At 41.4% G+C, this 23,464-nt stretch overlaps 2 protein-coding genes across 3 annotated transcripts in view; one reads left to right on the forward strand and one right to left on the reverse strand.

Moving 5' to 3' along the window:
- LOC109463308 (probable helicase with zinc finger domain) overlaps positions 1–7,240 on the reverse strand; it is a 24,095-nt gene extending 16,855 nt beyond the window's left edge. For both annotated transcript variants that reach the window (XM_019760062.1, XM_019760061.1), the window contains exons 1-8: positions 7,198–7,240; positions 6,056–6,229; positions 5,350–5,386; positions 5,054–5,172; positions 3,773–3,835; positions 3,408–3,552; positions 2,898–3,078; positions 1,859–2,057 (exon numbers count right to left, since the gene is read on the reverse strand). In XM_019760062.1, coding sequence (XP_019615621.1) covers positions 1,859–2,057; positions 2,898–3,078; positions 3,408–3,552; positions 3,773–3,835; positions 5,054–5,172; positions 5,350–5,386; positions 6,056–6,223 — 912 coding nt within the window. In that variant the 5' untranslated portion in view covers positions 6,224–6,229; positions 7,198–7,240. The remainder of the gene's footprint in view (positions 1–1,858; positions 2,058–2,897; positions 3,079–3,407; positions 3,553–3,772; positions 3,836–5,053; positions 5,173–5,349; positions 5,387–6,055; positions 6,230–7,197) is intronic.
- A 273-nt stretch (positions 7,241–7,513) lies between these two features.
- On the forward strand, positions 7,514–22,146 carry LOC109463276 (E3 ubiquitin-protein ligase RBBP6-like). Its single transcript, XM_019760016.1, has 16 exons — positions 7,514–8,179; positions 8,578–8,674; positions 9,064–9,244; positions 13,305–13,346; positions 13,491–13,579; positions 13,839–13,956; positions 14,283–14,422; positions 14,999–15,174; positions 15,614–15,717; positions 15,831–15,916; positions 16,201–16,327; positions 16,755–16,891; positions 17,159–17,476; positions 18,246–20,217; positions 21,094–21,252; positions 21,497–22,146. Exons 1-16 carry the CDS (start codon positions 8,011–8,013, stop codon positions 21,833–21,835), a joined length of 4,254 nt encoding a protein of 1,417 aa, XP_019615575.1. The 5' UTR covers positions 7,514–8,010; the 3' UTR covers positions 21,836–22,146.
- Positions 22,147–23,464: the final 1,318 nt, after the last annotated feature.

The following is a 23,464-nucleotide window of genomic DNA, read 5'->3' on the forward strand; positions in this document are numbered from 1 at the left end:
ACTGTTATATGCAGTTGCAGGAAGAAGATACTAGTACTTGAACAAACATGACACAAGAACTGATTTCCGATCTGCAACGTTCTTTTTTTTATTTAAAGAAATACAATACAAACAAACTTCAAGCTATCTTAGAGCGGAATGCATACACAATCTTACTGTAACGACGAACATATCTTTACGGTTTACAGCGGTGGCAGCTTATAACGGATCGTCCATATTTGCAGATAAAACTCCGTACGTAAAAAAAATCATATACTGTAAGCACACGTCTACTAGGACAACATTCAACAGAAATTCACATAATCAACAAAATTATATTCGCTAGTAATCTCATACCACGTACGGGCAGGCTTTTCTCCAGGGCTATCTACTCCGGTAACTTTTCAGTCTTTTTTCCGAGTATGTTGCTGTTTCCGTAACACAACAAAGAACTTCGGGGGTAGGCATCAAAAACAAGTCCGTAACTCCAGAAAACGCGGACGGTTTTTCTCCAGAAAGGTCTCAGAATAGTCCATGAAAGTCCACCTGCAAAACTACGTAGGGTATAGCCGTTTAAAAGATTGTCTAGCGGCCCAAATGTTGCCGCAAAGCACACAGCGTCCTTCGCGGCATCCACGTCGTCGTCCGCCATTTTGGTTTGGTCACGTGACTCCCCCACGCTAAAAGAATGGGGATGTTCGGGCTGTTCTTTTTACTGAACATATCCCCGATCAGTTTTTCTAAATCGCGGCTCAGTATGGTAAATACAGCGTGCTGTAGGGTCAATGACCCGCATTTTACCGGAAGTCATCGGGGCCTTTGGAATGCGGACCAGAACCTGGCGATTTCGGCTCTTTTTGGCTCCAAAATGGACATTTATGTAACCCATACAGCATATACAGCATTTTTAGATCAAAACTGTGGCAAAACTGCTAATGAAAAGGGACCAAAAATTGTTTTCTTTTAAACATAAGCTTCTAAACTAAAAACGTACGTCAGGCCGACACGCTGCGCCGCTTTATGTGCTGGGGAGGGCCGCTGGCGTATGGCACTGTTAAAATTTACGAAAAAAATTCATTAAAAATCAACATTTAAAGATAGAAAAAAATCCTGACGTACGTTTTTTGCTATCACTATAGTGCGCCTCTCTACAAAATATGGTCAATGAAAATCAAAGCAATGGCCAGGAAAATTGATTTTTCTAAAAAGGGGGCGTGGCTCATAACTCCAGATTACGTCATCGTGACGTCATAAAAATTTGCATAAAATATTGTCTTGCAATAAGGTACTTATATGAAAAAATTCAATGACCAAAAGTAATTCTAACTAGTATTTTTAAGATGTCCCCAAAGTCCTCAGGCACCATTATACACTACCTTAAGAGCAAATACAGCATATTTCACCCATTCTTCTTCCCCATTCCAAACTTTCCCCTTCACCATACAATCCATACCACCCTGTATTTGCTTTGACATCATCTTTCCATAGAACCCTGTATCTGTTTGATTATCCTAAGTTTGATCACATTATCCCAGCAGCCAGTCAGCAAGGAGAAACTACTCCCACCTGATGAGAAAGTAGGTCATGTGTGCCAAATATGGTCATGCATGCCACTTGTTCCAAAAATGGTCATGCATACCAAATATGGTAAAAACCCTAATAAAACCATTTTAAAAGCCTACATGCAAAAAATTTCTAACCTGCTTAAGGGTATTTGACCACTTAACCTCCATACCAAATTTCAGGTCACTTAGCCCAAAAATGAAGAAAATTAATCCATTTAACGAAATGGCAGGAGGAGAAGAAGAAGAAGAAACATGAGGGAAAGCAATACACTTCACCCATACTATAGCATGTAATGAAAAGCTGTACCACGTACCACAGAGTGAGGAGTAGAGGAGGACATCCATCTCTCTAGCAGCTTCTCTGAGTACGACTCTCCGTTCAGCTGTCTGTCTCGCGCCTGCTGGATACGGATCTGACGGTACTGGTAACGCTCCTGCCACTCTGCCAGCTCATCCTCGGAGTGGGCCGCTGTACACTGGGTCCCAAACTGACAGTTCCCCTGGCTGATGTGCCTGGAATTGCAGATGTACTTTAACCATTAGCACACTGAAGCAACCATTTGGCTATACCAATTCTCTATTGGTGACAGGGTTGGGCAGCAGGGAGATGGTTAAAATGCAATTAATCGACTTGAGTTACTGCTTTCTCTATCAGCATTACATTCTACTGGTTAATGACAACATTGAATGTACGAGGCAACACAACTTTGCATGAAGCACTTTCATTCGACTGAAATTACAAACACAAATCATCTAACCAAACACAAATCATCTAACCATCTAACTGAAGGAAAAGGCCTTCTATGTATCGAAAACTTGCACCAATCCCCCTGATTACAAACAGGGTTGTGCAGTGTAAGGCAGGGTTGTGTGGCATAACGGCAGAGCATTTGGCTCAGAACCAAGAGATCCCGGGTTCGAATCCTGCCATGCCACCGATCTTGTGCCCTTGGGAAAGGCACTTAACACGACTTTTCAAACTTCACTCAGGTGAAAATCAGTATGCCAGAATGATCATTATCATGATTGTATGTGGGCATTAAAGGAAAACCAAACTAGAGAAGTAACATTTGCAAAGCAAATGCATAATGTTTACCTTCGGACATGGTCTGCTCTATTAATTCTTACTCAAACACATTCACATACATGTACTACTAGTATATGGTGACAGGAGCAGAGCAGAGCAGACCATGAAATTGCAACATAATGGAACCCAAAACCAGTCACCATGGTGACCAATCATGTCATTGGTCAGGTCATAGGTCACTGTTTGGAGAAGAAGAAGAGGAAGAAACAGAGCAAAAACAATATGTTTTCCTTCGGTAAACATAACAAAATGTGTAAGGGACGTACTCCTGACAGAGTGTGTACTCGTCCCCTGTGATGCCCCTGGGAGGAGGTCTGTGTTTCCAGTCTCTGCCTGAGTCAGACATGATGATGGCCTGATGTGCCAGGCTGGTGCAGTGGAGGTGAAGATCCACCTTAGTCTGACACTGGACATCACAGTACGAGCAGTACAGGTTCACATCTGTGGCTAAGGGTACAACAAACATCAGGATCAAGTCTACTTTACTACAAGTATGTAATTGGATCTTTAGATAATAAATAGAAATTCCAATACATCCATAGTTAACATGTACCAGTGAAAAAATAAACCATTCTGGGCTTATTTTGAATTAGCATTTCATCTCAATGATATGATTTGTACATTTATGTTGTATAAGTAAACCAAGACACAACATAAAACAACTAAACAAATAATGAATTTGTATACAAAAATTCCATTAACTACTAAAAGGAAATGCTAGAAATTTCTGGTGATGAATGAAATTTGAGTTTGGCAATACATAGGCATGACCCTACTTGTTGCGGTGCCTGAGCCCTGGACTGTCTTCCCTAAGTTGGCACTGCTACTGGGAGACCCGTTCATGTTCGGGGAGTCCCTCTCCGAGCCCTCGGGAGGCTCCCTCTCCTTCCCTGCTGCTGCCAGCTCCTCCTCCTCAGCAACCTGCCAACACAACTCATGCTGACTCGGCAATATAGCCTCGGGGACAACACAGGGCTTTATCTCACTGTTCCAAGAAAGGATGTAAAAATAGACCACCTACACAACTTGTGTTTGTGACGTACTATTTGCACAGAACGTGCAGCTAGAAGATGAATGGGCTAAACATGATGTGCTGTCTACTGCTGATAAGAAGGTTACAATGAAAGACGGTTAAGCTAACCTCATCCTGTAGAGCATCCACTACCGTCTGGAGCCGAGCCTGCTCCTTTAGTGCCCCAGAGTTCTGTCATTATCAGGAAAACCAGCAGAAATGTTATACACATGTGGATGTGTATTGAAAATGTCAATACACAAACGATTGGGGCATAGGAAAAAAATGTTGTGTTCCCTGTTTCCTGGCCGACCCTAGAGAAAACTGCTTGACCCTAGACTTTTTTTGGGGGGGTGGACCCCTGCAAGGGATGAGCTGATCAACCTTTTCTAGCTCAATGATCTGACATCTGAGTGGTAAAACGTTGTACAATTGGTTTTCTAACATTGACATTGAAAATAAAAGTGCCCTCATGCAAGTTTTACTTTGTTAAACTGTATTGTATAAATTGGACCCCATATAGATATCACTGAAGTCCAAAAAAGAAAAAGAAAGATAATCCCTACCTACCGACGCTAATTTTTTTTCAGGACTGAAACAGGAAACACAACATTTTTTTCCTAGGCCTTGGGCTTACATATCCCCTCCCCCAGGAAATATGAATCCTCCCACCCCCACGCATTGACGCATCCAGTTTTGACAGTTACCTTTTGATCTGCCAGCTAACACAAAACATGACCTTTAGCACACTACAGCTGGCATTTGGTGATGCTTTACAATGTGGGGGCAAGGACGTGAAAGAGCACATGTCTATGTTGGAACAAAGAAGATATGCTATAATGCAATGTGATTTATATGGATTCTTTGATTTACAGTTCTCTTACGTGGTGAGCATTCAGATCATCCAATCATTGTTTGAGTTCAAGTCTAGTAGACATTTGACAAAACTTGTGCAAAGCCTTTTCAACTCCAGATTAGGCCACACCAATTGAATTTGTTGGTTCATGGATTTGCCCGCTTTGCTTTTTTCTGATTTAAAAAAACCTTCAGGCTCTGAATCAACTCCAAAATGCTCATATTTTGGCCCAAACAATTGAAGGAAGTCCCTTCTTTTGAGACCTTCTCTTAAGACTTGTTGCAGTTCTTCCATCTATCAATGCAGTTGTTTGATTAAAAGTTTGAAATTCATTGTTTGAATTACAAACCAACCTGGTATGTCGTCCAATCATAGCATTTGGAGCTATCATAGGATGCCTAGGCTTTGTTTTTATTTTTCATTTCTTTCGCCCTGTCACTTCATATTTAAAAATAAAATCCAAGAACCAACAAATCAAATTGGTGTGGCCTTAAGCTACATTGTCTAGTGCCTAGTTACAGCCCTGCTTAAACTGGTAATTGTTCGAGTCTTACCTGTGGTTCTAAAGCCAGACATTGTTCCACTGCCTGATATGCTTCATGAAATCTTCCCAGCTTTCCCAGAGCCTTACTCTTCCTCAGTAGGGCCTCGATGTTTGGACCCAGAGATAAAACTATAATAAAAAAAAGCCATGAATACACATCAGACATACTGGTACATCAGATACAAACAGTGATGCACCCAAGAAAGCTAACACAAGATTACAAAGAAAAATCTTCAAAATGTGGCACTCTATTTATGAAATTTACTAACAACTTCATGTCAACCAAGAGTGAAAAATATCAGTTACCTTCATCACTGTCATTCACCACCTTCTCATATTGTTTCTGTAGGATAAAGTGCAATTAAAATAATATGGTTAATAACATAATCTGTTGCTAAGACATGCACTTTATGATTGATATCATATTCATAAATCACAAGGAAAAACTTAAATATTCTGAGAACATTCACAGCCGAGGCAGGCAAAACTCCACTGCTATTGTTTTCAGTCACAAGTCGTTTGTCACACATATTGCTCATAAGCAACTTTATTACGACATGTACATGATGTATAACTTATAAGCTGTGCTAAAAATAGCAGATCCATTTTCAAGAAGAGAGATCTGGAGGTGTGTTTTTCAGATCAATACTAGTACATGTGTATGTACACAGGCACCGTATCTTGTAGGGTCAGCAAACTTCAACACATGTGAAAGCTGCACTGACAAACCATTGGTACATTCCTTGAGGACAAAGGCTTAATGTAGTAAAAGAGTTACTGTTACACTTTACAGACATTTCTAAAGAAATGAAAACAACTTGACTGCACAAAGGAAAATAGAAGATGAGTAAATAGTGAAATATACTTTGCATAAATAATGTTAGCTATCTGTACAGAAAAGTCTTACACATCGCTGTCATATAGAATCTCCTTTGTCCTAAATAAGAATGTACTACTACAGTATGAAGGCAGTGCTTTGTATGGTACCGAATGTATAAAGGAAGGCACTTACCATACGCAGGTAACAGTTTGCCCTGCTGTTCAGCAGGTTGGTTCTTTCGCTGACGGCATCAGGCACGTGGGTCAGTAGACTGCTGAGACACTCTGCAGCCTTCCCATACTCCTGCTGCCCAAAATATTCGTTGGCTTGTTCCAGAGAGACTCCACATTGCCCCTCCATATCTACCTATAGGATAGAAAAACACTCATACTCAGCTGGTGTTTTCAATGTACAGATCAGGACAATGGTTAAACCTCCAGGATTCTGCAAAGAGGATGCTATCTATGCCATTACCAATGTTTCAAGTCATCAAAAACAGACAAGTCTACAAGGATATATACTAGTACATATGGCACTGCTGATAGAACTGTCATGCTCTGCATTACATACATGTATACATGAAAGGTAACAGATGAAAAGGATACCCTAGCTAGATGAGTAATGGTTATACCACAGGAAAAACAAATAACACAATAACAGAGCTCACAACTGGTTCTTTATCATACAAGCTATATGGTTCACTGGATATGATCCAGTGTCCTTGTATTTGTGAATGGTGTTACTGTCATGCAAATCCTTACATGCAATTGTGTGGACTTGTGTAAACAGAGGGGTGAGATGGAATGCAAACAGACATTATGATTGGAAGACTGACAGCTATGTGCTTATTAGACAAAGACTAGGATATACGGGCTACCAAATGTATGGCCAGGTAGCATTCCAGTCTACACCCTGTTGACATATCAAATATCAAAAACCTTCTGAGTTTAGATATAATTTACGACATAATAAAATTTACCCTCAAATTATTGATTGATCAGTGATTTATTGTGTGTCAACCTTTGAAAATGTCATTCAACTCGTGAAAATCAATTAAACGTCATGTGCTGCCTTCGAACTAAAAGCAAATGTCATCATCCGAAAAAAATTCTTTGGAAAATACGTCTTCGAAACTTTGTCTGTGACACTCAAATAATTTGTAAACAATCAACATAATTTTCCGTATGGAACGCTCCACTGAATGGTCAAGCCTAGCGATATTGCCTGTGCGAACCCAAAAAGTGCAGTCTGGTCATTTTATGCGACGTAGCGGTTAACAAGTTATAATTTGATAAAATAACACTGAAACAAAACAAGAAGGAAGAGGAACCCACTTTCTTCTGTCAATTCGCCGCCATCTTGGTGGATGCAGGTGCATTGTGGGACGATTGCGTGTGCCTTATCGCAATGTCTCATGGGACAGAACCATGATGACCAAATGATGAAACCCCGTGTATTCAAGACCCTATAGGAGAAAATACATTACCTAAAATGATTAAGATAATGAAAAAAGCTTAACAGATATATAAATGTATCAAAAATATGACTATTATGTTATGATACTTTAGTAGTGTATTTTATTTACATATTACTGTTATTATACATTTTGTTTTCGATTTTATCTTTTTCATCAGGTATAATTTTTGGAACAGATAGGTGGTCCTCAACGAAGACGTCACAGACGACAAGTTCGACATCTGCGTGGAAGACACAGTGTGTTGTGTAGCTGTGCACGTTTTGTCGTTCTGTGCGTTTGTTCCAGGCAACGTTTCAGTGTCCTGAAGTGAACTTGACTTCTGTATCCATATTAGACGCCCTGGAGCGATTTGTGGTTGTTAACATGACCTGAAAAAGCGAGAAAGGTGACGTTTTCGACTGTTCTTTGTGTGTGGCACGCTTTCCACAGTATCCAACATGGCGGAACTGCTTTTGTTTGTTGCTTCATGTTGAAGCTGCTGGTTTCAAAGAACAGGTTTGTGATTATCTTTAGAGTGTATGAGAAACAGGAACTACTGCTACTCTAAGCCTGTACTCGGGGCTTTAGAGAAAAACCGGTGAACGGTTGTGACGAACCCAGAAGATACATCTTGTGGCACGTGTGGGGGTCTTCTTGGAAGGAAGCCTGGACATAACCACAAAGGATCATCATGTCGTGTGTCCACTACAAGTTTCACAGTCAGCTGGACTACAGCAAAGTGACGTTTGACGGCCTGAACATCTCACTGGGGGACCTGAAGAGGGCCATCCTGCTCCAGAAGAAGATTGGGAAGAGTCCTGACTTTGACCTGCAGGTCACCAACGCCCAGACCAAAGAAGGTGCATGGTTTACATCATCATCATGTACAGTATTGTCAGTATAGATAGTATAGTTTGGATTAGACTTTTCCATGGTGGGTCACTTCTTACTAGACTAAACGTAGCCAGTTGCATGTATTCTCAAGGTTAGTCAAAGGTTGAAAAGATTTGCCTTGCAAATTGCATTATTGTGATGTAATTACAATATTTACATGTGACGCATTGTTCTTGAATAATTATGTGATAAACCACCTGTTGTACATGTCATGTACTAGATTTATTTCTGCTCGTCTAATCTTTCGTTAAATGCATCAATGAACTAATCTGACCATATGTCATACCACTGCATATGTAGTCAATCAGCTACATCACGTGATTAGTTGTTTACAAGCATGCCTGTTTTGTTTATTTCATCACAGAATACAAGGATGAGGTGAGCCTGATCCCGAAGAATTCATCCGTGATAGTCCGCAGGATCCCGCTCGGAGGTGCCGTTAAAACGAAAATCCAACCAACGTAAGAATCATTTTCTGTAATTTTAATTTCAGCGTTAGGTTTCTGCACATTTAGTGTTGTCAGGTTATACTTTTAGTGTTTTTACACCCCTTGGGCCACATGCACCATGTGGTCATTTGTACATTTACTGATTCTCTCCTTTTGGGCATGAATGGTAAATAAAGATTAGTACAGTACTAGTATCAGTATGACACATAACAGAGATGAAGAATTAGGTGTTTTTCTTACTACTACTATGTCCCAATGAAAGCCTCATACAATTTATTGATGTTTCCAGGGTTAGATGATAGATTGTATAGAGAAGCTTGTGATCTTTTAATAAAGTAGGCATTTTGTTACAGTACTACTTACAGCAAATTTGCTTACCTCTTGCTATTATATACTTTCAGGAGTACCAATGTTGTAGCTGGTTCCAGCATGAAGCCAGTAGGTATCTTTGCTACAATTCTATCATTAAGTACATATACCTATAAGACAATTAAGAGCCCAAATAATGAATATATCTGTAAGACTAGAACTTTGTTCTGTGTTGGTATACATGAAGTGGTCACCCCAAGGGTGACTTTACTTGTATGAATAAAGAATGATAACATTGTGTTGTTGTCAAAGAAGAAGCTGTAAGTGATATTTCACTTCTGTATGTTAATCATAATGGAATATTTCCAATGAATGATGTATCCACTGAGTGGAGTATTATTATACCTGTGTTATGTAGATTTCACTGCATAAGCAGTGGTTTCTCTGATAACCTAGTGTTAAAGTCATTTTTGTAGTGTGTCCACTCCCTGTGTTTGTTAGTCTGTTGATATACAGCCATGAGTGGATGGACTCAAAAAGGCTATTTCTTGATAAGTGCCACTTTCATGTGTACCTGCCTCTCTTTTATCAAATATTAAACAATATACTGCACACCTCTTCACCTTCACTTCAACATCATGATGAAGAAAGAACCTATTTTACTTAAGTAAAAGTTGTTTCAGTTTGTGCATTTCTTCTATTACATTTACATTATAAAGACTTTGATTAATGATATTGCACATCTGTTAACCAAGACTTATCATTGCTCAAAAGATATGCTTTCTCTTTAGATACATGTGATGCTAGGCATGTCATAGGTTAGTTACCATGAAGTAGTGATACCTGCAAAGATGATAGCCTTAAATTTGAGGTGCTAACTTTAGGTTATTTGTTGTACTTAAAGCTATTGGTAGTGATTGTGCTATATTGTCTCAGTATATTTGTGTGTGTTGAAAAGGCTTGGTCTAGGATAATCCTAGCAGGTACTTTTCAATTGCACAGCAGTATGTGCAACAATAAATTTAAACTTGTTAACAGTTACATGTGTGTGTGTGTGTGTACAGTTGTGCACTTTGTTACAGTATCTTCAGCAATACAGATGTCAGCTCTAGTTGGTCATATGGAGAAACTTTCTTGAGCCGATCTGAACTGTCTTCTGTATGCATGATTGGTGAATTGTGTGTTGTGTGAACTCTCTACCTTCTTATATACATTCTTTATGAATTATGATGTAACTTGATAAAATCAACACAACAAGTAATGAGAGATGATGATTGCTACATGTATCATGATCCTTAGGGTTACAAATGTGGCTATGACAGCTTTATGTGCTTAAAATGATTGGAAACCTACTGTGTGATAAGCAGTGCGCAAATGTATATGTTTGGCACTTCAACATCTAAAAATAGTAATTCCTTTAAAAAGATCAGTTCATGCTTTCATAGATCATTGACTATCACATTGACTCCATAATTCATAAGCAATTATTATTAAAGGAGTAAGTAGTGTCTGTGGCTTCTGTGTTCCTAAATTAGCCCACAAACAACATTGAGCAGTTTTGAGCTAAACTCAGGATACTTCTGTGTGACAGAAAGCTAGTCTTCACTTAGAACGTATGCCAGCATTTGCAAATGACCATCCTATAGAGGTGTGTTTGCTGATAGCTGACCTTAATGAAGATCATGCATAGATAAGGTCAATGATTAGCAATGTGTGTCCGCATCAGCACCTTTTGTTTTTTTGCTCATCATGAATTGTATTTGTATCAGTGCTTTTATAAGCAATAGTAATGCATATGTTTTTGTTTTGTTGGAAAGAGAAGGCTAGTATAGATACAGCTTTTGTGATGTGATGGAATTTATCTGCTTATCTTGGTGGTGGAAAGTAAACCAACTAAACATACTTGTTTCAAGATGTAATCAGGGCTCGAAATACTGGATGCTTTGTTAGATCTAAGATTAGAGCTGTGCACCTAATTTGTAACTGGTTGCACTGTTACTTACATGTAGATACATGTATTTGTGTAGTGTTGTGTACATAAAGGTACTACTGTACACTAGTATTATGCAAATGCTTGACATTCAAGTGTCAGAAAAACTAAGAAAACCTTTGTTGTATGCCTTGTTTTGAATTTTTAAGTTAGCTATAGAATTCAAGCTCTGAAGAGGCACTAAGGTTTGCTAACATTATACCACAGAGTACACAGACTGTATTTTCAAGAATTAATTTCGAGCCCTGGTAATGTTGGTTGCAGTCCAGAGTTGAATAACTACTTTCTGGTGATTTGAAGATCATTATGGTAACCTTAAGTTTTGGTTGAACAGCTACTTTCTGGTGATAAACCTTTTAAGTTTTGGTGGTGTTGCATTTTGTATATCTGTGGAAGCTGTAACTAATCTCTACCAGTCCACCTGGTCTAGTCAAAAAGGTTGTAGAAGTCCATGTATTTTTGTTTTTGTTAAGCTAGAGGACCATCCCATTTTAAGCTGATTTCTACAACTTTTTTGGCCTGACCGTGAGGTCTTGTAGAGATAAGTGTAACCCAGGTTAATTGAAAGTGCAGCTAGATAGAACCAGGATGTCTTCAATATTAATCTTTGATTCCAGAACAGCTGAAAAGAAGAATTTATGCACATAATGTATGTTGTCATGGTAGGATAGTTCTGGCACAGTTGCTTTTGGTCTGCTATGTTATTGTATGCTTTGTCTCGCATCTGTTAATTAGCAGACATCAGAATATTTAACCTATCATCTGTTGAGAGTTATCTAAACTCTGTATGTGGCACCATACGTGTATAACATGTCTAAGAAGCAAGATGCTTTGCACAAACACACTTCAGATGAAGTATTGTTCGCAAAGAGTTAAACCTTAAGAAGGTTACCACGTCCACGTGAAGAAGACCCACCATTGATGACAACGTCAGGTAAGCCAGGAGACGTCTTCTGGCAGTTTCTTCATTTATAAGAACATTGTTCTTGGAAAATGAATAAACTTTTATGTGAATTCTTCTGTCTGAGCTGAATTTTGTCTGCGCTTATGCTCTGCGAGAGGCGTTTCAATTAGAATACTTAGTAGTTTCCCCTCCACAGATCCTCTGTATATGCGCGTAAACTGGAGTCTGATGCCAAACGTACTTGATTGTTGAAAGCTTTACTCAAAAAGACTAACCAGGAAAAGGAACATGTTTTGTTTGCAAGGTGTTATAAGACTAGTTCGTCCATGTGACGCTTCAAGTAGAATGGTTGATTTTTCTTCTACAGTTCCTCTGTAAGTGAGTGTAAACTGTCAAACACCTGATCGTAAAGCTTTAACTTAGAAGTCTTAACAAGAAAAAGGCAGATATTTTGGTACTCGTCTACTAGCAGGTAAAATTTGCTGTCTCCACCCCCTTTTCACATTTTTTTTGAACCACTGTCTCCACCCCTTTTGCACATTTATTATTGAACCAAGTTGGTCCCGTTTTTGTTTCGAGGATATACCTGTCATGATTTTCAAAATTTGGAGCAGCAGTATATCACTGGTACATGTACACACTACAATGCAAAGAAACTAGCATTGGGCTAAGCCTGGGACAGCCATCTAGGCAGATCAGCTGATAGATTCCAGGTTGACTAAATCACAAACTTTGTTCATGTCCTATACGAGTATTCCTTACAATCAGACGCGTTTTAAGTACAGTAAGAGTAGCTGTACTGACCATACAAAAAATCAGTTTCCTACAACAAATAGTCTTAGGCAGGAATGCATGTACGACCAAGGACTTGTCACATTTTATTGACTTTCCTCATTCACATTGTATTGTAAACCTGTGATTGACTAAAATAATAGCAACCTGTCTTACAAGGAATAAGCACCTTGCTTTTCTGAGTTGTGATCTGTAAAGAGGGCTTGTCAAGTTCCAGGTGTGTGTTCTTGGTACAGGCTTAACATTCATATTCTTTGACGTGACAAAATGAAATTTTGAAAAATTTGGAAAAACAGTTTAGAGGCACAAACACTTTAAGCTTCATGTGTTTGTTGCCCTTTTGCACTTCTCAATATCACAGCTATCGCTATGCGTTATCAGGGACATTTCAATAATGAAATTGGTGCCTCAAGTTTGATCGAAATTACAACTACATGTAGTACCCTATCTGAGAGGCTATCCCGTGACGCTGTGCCCATCGTAAGTATTGCAATGAGGAATGAGTACAGGTAAGTTAGTAGCATGTTGTGTCCAAGCACATCCATGTATTCCCTTGGATTGGTTGCAAAATGAAATGTTTTGCCAGGCAAAATTATGTTCATAGAATTGTTTAGAGGGATCTGTATCTTGTTATCTGCCCTCCTCAGATGGACTTTCAACCTGGACCAAGCAAATCAACCTTGGGCAAGGTACAGTATTTTCTATCATCTTATACCAAAATGTACATTGCCTAATTTTCCCTTTTTGTGTGTAGAACTGGGGTATCTGAAGTTCCAATGGTACTATGTATTGAAGGGAGATTGACAGCTCTCCTTCCACACTGTTACTTCTAGATGACAGATCTGGTCAGTGCTGATGCCACTGAGGATGAGAAAATCAAGGCAATGATGTCCCAGTCTACCAAAGACTACGATCCTTCAACGTAAGTATGTCGTGTTTCCACCAAACAGCCGTCCTTGTGACACCGTCTTTCCACTGGGGACGGCCTAAGCCCATGACGAGGGCATCCCATGCGTTAGGTGCTGTTGAAACAATTCTGTAGTACAGCAGTAATACAATAGAAACTCATTTGTGTGTCATGATTTCACAGTAGAGATATCACCCCGAAAAAGACACCGAAGTAAAACACTAATGAACATTTCAAGATTTACAGTACATGTATGTAAACATTTTGTATACAGGTATGTGAGGAGAGGAGGGAGGCCTTACCAGAACAACCAGGGACCCCCGCCTTCCACCTACGTGTGCTTCCGATGCCAGAAACCTGGGCACTTCATAAGGGACTGCCCTGTGCCTCCTGTAAGTCAGGCTTTCTTCATCAGAGTCCGATATTTTATACTCAGTTCTCACCACATAATAAGACTCAATAGCATCTCAGTCATCCAAGTCAGAAACATCATGAAGCTTGAACGTACTTAGAGTGAGGACTAACTGAACCACTAAGACTTTGACAAGATACAGGAGTTCTGAAGACAGTTTAGGATCATCCCCTACCCCATTTAAACCCAAATGCATGGAACTAGAAACGATAAGGTTTGCATGATCAATGCAAATGTAGTAATTTGGACTCCTTCATCCTTTTTATCATAATGATTTACAGCAAATGTTGGCCTTTTTTTTGTCAGACGGAGGGAAACTTCCTGGGCCCCCGAGTGAAGCGGAGCACCGGCATCCCACGTAGCTTCATGACAACTGTGTCTGGTCCTGGGGCCAAGGGAGCCCTTCTCACAGCCACCGGGGAATACGCAGTACCCACTATAGATGAGTAAGGCTCAATTTCTTGATTTTTGTCCCGTGGGCATCCAGCATATTTTAAGATGTTATGAAAACACCAAGAGGCTATACAGATATTGAGTAGAGAGACTCTTTTTTTACACAACCAAGTCTTTTATTCAGCCGAGTTGGATATATACATAATTGTGGTCAATTATTAAACAGTTACGGAAACCTAAGAACAGATTCCACAATGCGGTTCCAAACGTACAGTTGGTGTTCCAACTCCCACACGTTTGGGACCGCATTGTAGATACATTTCCCTGTAATCACGCATATGTGTAGATACGTAAAAATTGTACATTTGGGAATGCATCTGTAGCAGTGACACCTGTGCTGGAATGCAATGTGAACCAGTCAGAATTGCCCTAAGGAAGGTGACAGATGGTCACCGAAATGTCGGCTGACTAGAAGACTTGGTTGTGTAAAAAGAGTCTCTTTACTTAGTGTATACAGATAATTGTCCTTTAGGGAAAGCTAAGGTCTTGTTTTATGGAAAATAACATTGTTTTTGCTAATGTATGATAGCAGTGCATCTATTCCTAACCTTTTCCGGTGTCACCCACAGACAAGCCTACAAGGAGGGGAAGAAGGAGCGTCCTCCCTTCCTGCCCTCTCAGGAGCAGGAGGCGGCTCCAGAGGAGGACAACGCCATCCCCCAGGAGCTCCTGTGTATGCTGTGTAACGACCTGCTGACAGACGCTGTGGTCATTCCCTGCTGCGGAAACAGCTTCTGTGATGAGTGTAAGTGGGCTTTGGAGGTTGCAATATTGTTTGGTTTTCCTTTAATGCCCACAATAATGATCATTCTGGCATACTTGATTTCACCTGAGCGAAGTGACGAAAGTTGTGTAAAGTGCCTTTCCCAAAGGCACAAGGTTAGTGACTTGGCAGGATTCGAATCTGGGACCTCTTGGTTCTGAGCCAAATACTTCGCCGTTATGCCGCACAACCCCACGTTTGCCTGTGATCATATATTCTTGTAGATGATGCACAGTAACATACCTCTCTCTTATCCTAACAAAGGCTGAAGTCTTAACTGGGTTTAAGCAGAGGTATTCAAGTCAGAGTTGGAAAAGTCTGTTGTTGTAAGAACAGATTCGAGAGTAGAAAGCTTACGAACCTAATCATCATTCCTTATGTAGTATGCCTTATATAACATTGTCTTGACTTTTTGTTGCAGGTATGCGTAACTCACTATTGGAGTCAGAGGAACACGTCTGCCCATCCTGTAATGAGACAGGCGTCTCACCAGACTCTCTTATCGCTAACAAATTCCTCAGACAGGTGGGAACTGCTTTTATAACCTTGGTATTTGTGATTTTATTATGTAAAGAGATAAATTTTTGTTTAATATTCAGTGTTAAAGACTTGCATCTTGACTGTTATCATGTCCACAGGCTGTGACCAACTTCAAGAATGAGACTGGTTACACAAAGGCAAAGTCAAAGAAACAGGAGGCCGTACCAGACCCAACTCCTGCGAGGTCAGTTTTGTCTTCACTATCAGATGTTTAGAAATGATTTTGTTGTAATGTATGTATGCTCTTCATTTTTCTGAGCTAGTGTCACATGTGTATTGGTGCGTTTCTGTGCAGTTTCAGGGGATTAATGCAAGACAATAATGTTGCACTGCACATGTAACTGTTCAATCCTCTCTTTAGTATCTAACCAGTGTACCAGTAACAATCTTGATGCTACTGTGACATTCTGGAAGCATATTTGTAGTTGTCTGTGTTGAATTCTAAAACCATACTTTGTTCATCTCCAGACCTCCAAGTAAACCACAGGGACAGAAGCCTTCTCCAGCTGCAGGTATCCCAGCATCCTCTGCTCCATCATCCTCAAGTGCAACAGGTGTTCCCATAGCAACAATCACCAAGACACCCAATGTTGTGGTAGGTACTAATCCATTCAAGAAATCAACATAAGGGTGTTTGATACTTTTAGATAGGACTCCTTCAGTTTCACTTATATGTTCTGTTCATAGGGCAAATTTCAATAAAAACCAGTAACTAGTTAATCTCCAAGCAGATCCCTATCGGTGGCAAAAAAGACAGTATCAAATTGGCCAGGCAGTATCCATTGGCAAGAGAAGCTCCATTAGCCGCCGATGGGGATCAGGACAAAAAAAAAACGGCCATATATAAAAAGGTAACGATCATTCCCCACAACCTCTGCTTGGAGAGTAGTAACTAGTTACGTGTATGTTAGATACTTGTGGTATTCCTAATTGTAAAAAAAAGTGGAGTATATTCGATCAATAAATCCAAGAATCATTTTTTTCATGGCCTTTGAGTTTGACATTTTTCATGACTCTTTCAGGGGCAACCTCTGCAATATCTGAGTGATCCACGACCTTCAGGCCCGCGACCTTCAGGCCCACGACATTCAGGTCCTCGTATACCAGGTCCTCGACCCCCGTTTGGACGTGGAAGGTTCCAAGGCCCCAGGCATTCCAAGTACTGTCTCTGTCTCCTCCATATATCATTTATTGTAGATTATATACTAAACCTAGACTTAACAATATTTTGCATCATGCACAACTACGTGCTTTACTGAGATACATAACTGAAGGAAAGACTATGTAACCACTAACCACCATAAATGATTTCTTGACATGGTCTTGCTGTATCGTCTTGCAAAAGAGTTCTTTTTTTTTTCTTAAAATATTGATTTCCTTAGAACAAAGCCACACTACAATGACCTGACAAATGTTTTTTCCTCAGCTTTAATCCACGATTTCGTGGGCCACGACCACATCAAGACTTCCCACCCCACGCACCGGAACCAAGGCCAGACCTGCCTCCAAGACTTCCACCCCCACCTCCAGCTGTACCCCCCGGTAACAGCCCCCCGTTTGTGCCGATATCATCAGCTGCACCTCCCCACCCCCACCGTTCTTCCCCCTCCCCCAGGACCAGGTATAGGCCCTGGTCCACCCCAGCCGCCTGCCTTCCCCCCAGGTCAGCCACCCCCTCCTGGCCTCACACCACCCCAGGGATTTCCTGGACAGCCTCCTCCGGCACCCAACAGGTGAGCAACTTGTTAGTCTTTGTTATGCTAAATGAGACTTCACAGTCAAACCTGTGCAAGTCCTCTACATAAAGACCACCTGGCCAATGTGGCCACTCTTTGGTGGTCCTTAGATAATTTTTCAATGGACCTATCACATTATTACGTCACAGTTTGTTTACCGCAATGAATGCCAGTCAATCGACGTTTATATTGTAAAGAGGTGCGTAGCACGGTGTGTGTTTGTGTAGCATTAGCCTAATATAAGGATTTTAATACAGTACTACTTGCGTCTAATGTCACAACCAAATCACCTATTACTGCATGCAATGCTGTGACAACAAAACTAGACACAGCAAAAATCAAACATACCTGACTTTGAAAACTTTGAAATGATCTTTATTCTTTAACTGACCGTTCTAGAATGTTTTTTAGAACAGGTAAACAAACTGTGACGTAATAATGTGATAGGTCCATTGACACAAGCATTAAGAGTCCTGTCTCAAGTGACCACCTGTCCACATAGACTGGACTTTATTGGTCCCCTGAGTGGTCTTTGGCAGTATTAACTGTACAGTATGTCAAGATATTGGAAATTCACATGATATGGAGTTTCTTTATTTCTTATCTAATTGCCATATTGAATGTTGTCCACCTTTTGTCTTTATCACACTAAATCATAAGTGTAATATGTTTTCTTCTATGTATACTGGCCACCTAGAAGATCAACTTTTATAAGTTGAAGGGGCTACCCAATCATGTCAATGTGCAATAAACATCCCTGACATCCATGTGTTACAGGGATGGATCGACATCCAAACTAGACAAGATGACCAACGACTTTGCCAATGAGCTGGAGGCATACAAGTTGCTCCGTCAGAAGCAGCGGCACCGCTCAGGCTCCCCGGCCAGGTCCTACAGTCGCTCTCCCTCTCACTCCTCATGGTCGTCATCCTCCAGCTCAGGATCGTCCAAGTCTAGATCCAGGTCCAGGTCAAGATCCAGATCAAAGTCGCGCTCCAGGACAAGACCTCGTTCGCGGTCCCGATCGAGGTCCCGATCCTTCTCCCGTTCTCCCAGACGTTCCAGAAGGTCGCCCAGGTTCAGGCGCTCGTTCTCGCGCTCCCCTCCCCCGCGGTCCCGATCACGGTCCCCTCCGCGCCGAGGACGGAGGCGATCTGCTGGAGCTCGTTACTCACGTTCTCCTTCACCAAGGTCACGCAGGCACTACCCTCCAGCTCCGCCTGGCTACCCACCAGATCTCTACTACTACGATCCCTACTATTACGAACGTGCTGCTGGATTCCCTGGCTATCCTGGCCGGCCCAGATCTCCCTCCTTTGACTATTACCGGGGGCGTTCCCCTCCTCGAGGAAGGTCACCCCCACCATACTACAGGTCCCGTTCGCCCCATGCCCCTCCCTATCCTTACTCATACCCCTACCCCTACCCTCCTGATTTCCCCCCACCCCCTCATGCTCGCCCATCCTCCCCATCAAGAAGGCCTCCCGAGTCTAGCAGGCACCCTCCACGTTCATCTAGACCTGACAGAGATCGGGGAACCCCTCCCAAGGATGATGTCCGTAGAAAAGACAGAGATAGGAGGGACAGAGGCTCTGCCGATGGTAGCAAGAAGGAGAAACCTTCAGTGGAGCAGGATTCTAAGAAAGATAAATCTACAACGGACAAAGATGCTAGCAGTAGCAAGAAAGAAAAGTCTCCCACTGTTAGAGAGAATAAGGAGGGTAAGGCTGAAGTGGAAGGGGAGGCAAAGGAGAAATCAAACTCTCAGGTTAAGGAAGCTGAAGAAACCAAGGAGGTGAAGAGATCACATTCTCGGGAAAAACGCAGTAGAAGAAGTGGTAGGGAAGGCAGAGACAGGGACATCACTGAGACAACAGCTCAAGATGGTGAAAGCAAAGAAAAAGTTGAGCCTGGTGCAGACGTGAAAGCAAAGGAGGGCAGTGCCAGCAGTAGTAGTAGACATAGACATCATCATAAACACAAGCGCAGGCATAGTAAACGGAACCCAGAAGCCATGATTGAAACTGAAAGTGCTGCTAAAGTTGAAGCAACTGCAGAGAAACAGGATGTTGAACCCGAAGTCAGCAAAGCTGAAGTTCCTGTTGAAGAAAAAGTTCCTCCTCCCAAGGAAGTTGCCCCAGCATCCTCCACAGAACCTGCTCCAGAGGAACCTCCTGAGAAGAAAGCCAAGGAGGAACGGGTGGAGGCAAAACCCTCAAAGGAAAGCCGCTCACACAGGCAGCACAAACATGCTTCCAGTAAAACATCTCAAGACAAACATACCAGTAAGAGAAAGAGAAAGGAGAGCAAGCCTGACAGCAGGGCAGAACAGGAAGCAGCAAATGGCAGTGTCCAGTCAGAAATGCCGTCAGAAGTTGCTGCAAGCGACGACAAGAAGAGGGAGAAAAAACAGGAAGAGAAAGCTAGGATTAGAATTGAACCGCCAGAACCTGTCCCTACGAAAAAGGTCAAGCTTGAAAGGTCCGATGATGAAAAGCGTAAGGAGAAGGCCCGCAGTGTGGTGAAGCTACACGTAAAAGAGGACATGCCAAGCAGCTCTGAAGCTCCTCCTACCAAAGAGAAGGTCAAGAAAGAGAAGACCACCAAGAGGAAGGTGACCGTGTTGTCAGACACAATCGCCACATCATCATCATCTCTGGTAGGGTACTCCAGTGCCAGCTCCACCGGGGGCTCTCCTGCCAAGAAGAAGGCCAGATCAGAGGCCATGGGACTCAGCAGGACTGTACAGGTACTGCTACATGATGTATTCTTCATTAGTGCACCCCCATGAAACTCCTTCCTCTTCGCCCCCGCCGTTCTGCTTCGCCCCCGCCCCGTTCTGCTTCGCCCCCGCAAAAAATCTGCTTCGCCCCCGTCGTTCCTCTACGGCCCCGGCGCAATTCTGCTTTGCCCCCGTCCTTCTGCTTAGCCCCCAATGGCGGCACAGCTCACAGTCGACACGAAAATCGTCTGCAAAATAACAATAAGGGCTGTGCCGCCAAATTTAAAGTAGCCCATGCTCCGGCAAACATTCTGGACCACCTTTCTGTCAAGTGGCGTTGCACAAATCCTTCCCATTCAAAAGTTTACCCCTACCTCACGGCCCGTCAGTGGTTCTTACGTTTATAAGTACTGGCGGGAAATTTCACTCACGGCTGGACAGACGCTAGGCTGATCGCCATGGAAGGTGGGTACTAATTAAAGCCAACCGCAGATTTTTTGCGGGGGCGAAGCAGAACGGCGGGGGCGAAGAGGAAGGAGTTTCATGGGGGTGTAGTGACTCTTGTACTGATTCTTGTTTTACTGTGAATATACGAGGGTAGTTAAAGGTAATGCCTTTTATTATAGCAGATACCTTGAGACAGAGCAGATACCTTAAGCAGATACCTTGAGACAAAAAGATCTCATTTTCTTCACTTTTGCAATAAAATAAAGGCATTACCATACTTCTTGCATTATATTAATTTTTTACTTTATCCTCATAATAGATGAATACTAGTAGTATCAAAATTGTCAACAATATGCTTATCAGGGTGTGAGAGGACAAACAAACAAAGACAGATACATCGATCCCCCACTGCTATTTTAGCTTGATTCTTAACAAACATGTCACTTTATCGTCCAGTTGAAGGCTGCCAGTTCCAGCCCTACTGTAGTGAAGAAGGACGTGCAGGTTGCTCCTGCCTCCAGCACATCAGCAGAAGAGATGATCACCATCACCTTACCTCTGTCCAAGTGGGAACGGGACGACTTCGATTCAGAGGGAACCAACACACCCTCCCGGGTATACAACATTTTTTTTGATGACACTGTAACTGTTGCTCTTTAACAAAATTTATGTAGTGATCTGTTTTCCCAACCATGTCGCTTAGACTTATCATTGTGCTCAGACATGAATGCTAATCTGTCTAGTTCGTACTTTGTGACATCCTGTTACATGTTGTACATGAAAAAGTAAACTTTTTTGTCACAGAATGCTTGGTACCTACACAACACTAAACTGTACTTTTAAAACTGTTCACTTACAGTTGTCCCCAGTCAAGGACTACACACATGAGGAAGCAGAATTTGAGCCAGACTACAGCATCTCAAGCTCGGAATCTGAGAGTGAGGAGGGAGACACGGCTACAGATGCAGGCTCTCAGGCACCCGACCAGGCTACCTCGGCCAGCCCCAGTCCACCAGGCAGCCCCAAGCACAAGAAGAAGCACAAGAAAAACAAGAAGAAGCACAAGAAGGAGAAAAAGGCAGAGAGCTCTAAGAAGCACAAACACAAGAAAAAGAAAACCAAACATAAGCACAAAGACAAGGATAAAGCAAAGAGTAAAGATAACTCCTCAAAGGTCAAGTCCATTGTGAAAACATAGGACTATGAACAGATTGATATGATAACCAAGATAAGTGCCAAGTTGTGTCTCAAAAATCATGTGGCCTGTGAGCTAAGAAACCTTGGTCAGTGTAAGTGCAAGCAAATGAAAATGCCTGGTGCTTGCCATTGTGGGTTATGTGCAAGGAGACAAGGAAAGCATGCTAAAGCAAGGTAGTAACTTACACTGACGTGCAGTTGTCACCATTGCTTTATCTAAAAGTCTTTGTTAGATTTCAAAAGAAGAGGTGTGTATCCTGCAGGTGTATTCATGGACAACATTGTCAAATTTATATCAATGTGTACACAAGGATTATTAATATGAGATAAGTGATACTGCTATCTAGACAGGGATGCAATCCCAATCTTATTTTGGTCTTCCTGAGTTGGTATTAAATTGAATAAGTATTGCAGATTTTGGGGCCACATTTTGCCTTGTTGCTGACATGTATGCACAATGGACAATTTCCTTAGTAGTATAAAAATGAATGAATTTTGGTTGGTTGTATCTTGCAATTTGAGTTGGAAGATGTAAACGTTGCACAGTAACTTCAATGCAGTCTTCTATAGTAAATACAGTATTATAAGCATGTCTTAAAGACGTGTATATTTCATTTTGAGGATAAATGTGGATATGGCTGATAGAACCAAGACAATGAAGATGTTTTCTCAAAGAAGGAAAGAGGAAACAATATTCTTTTCTCAATGCAAATGGCTGAATGTAAATAAATGGATGAACTGTGCCTATGTGTCTGATCTTATTGACTTCTGGTTTTGAATTTATTTGGATCAATGAGCAGGTCAGGCAGCTGTAGATGATAGGAGCTACTTAAGTATCACTACTACCAGTATATTAGGTTTAGTCAAGCTAGTTTTATCAAGGCTTCTGTTATCAAAACAAAAACTGGTCTACCCTTGCAAGAAAAGAATCATTTAAATGAAGTTCATTGCTTGGATGATTGTTGCCTTGTTTATTCCTGTGCACAGTATTACTCTCAACATATTTCCTTGACAATATGTAGCAAAATACTGACACCACAAATGGAGTTATCCACAAGTGAGTTCTTTTGGAGCCACAGCCTTCCATGTGTCTAGTTATGTCTGAAGAAACAACACTATGCAGACATGATAAGTAAATTCAATGTGATACCCGCCCTGGACTAAAAAGCCAGTTTGTTAAACAAATATTTGTTATTGAGAAAAGCCAGATGAACATTATGTAAGTACCTACGGCAAGACCTGGCCTGTGCTTCATTTAAACCTTTTAAGTAATACAGGGTATGTTTTAATGACAGAAGTCTTGACTAATAGCAGTACATGCACAATGGAGCAACTATGATAGAAGGGTACGTTTAGTCTATCTGTTTCCAAGTTAGCTTGGTAGAAACTTCAAATTTGGAGGTGTGACATGCTTTAAGTTGGCTAAATTGCAGGAGCTGCCTCATGGCGAGTGAATTTGCAAAGCACCAAATCCCCAAATGTTGCCCTTCTGCAGTATTTCATTGGAAAGTAGGAACAGTTCTGCAACAAGTCCAATCAGTTCTTAATACACTGTCAGTGTCACAACAGGGACATCCATGATTATGCAGATAGACTGGAGGCACTTTGTTACTGCAGCACTGACACTTCT

Source organism: Branchiostoma belcheri, unplaced genomic scaffold (genome assembly GCF_001625305.1).
Source record: "Branchiostoma belcheri isolate BF01 breed outbred unplaced genomic scaffold, Haploidv18h27 scaffold124, whole genome shotgun sequence".
In the NCBI taxonomy this organism is placed as follows: domain Eukaryota; kingdom Metazoa; phylum Chordata; class Leptocardii; order Amphioxiformes; family Branchiostomatidae; genus Branchiostoma; species Branchiostoma belcheri.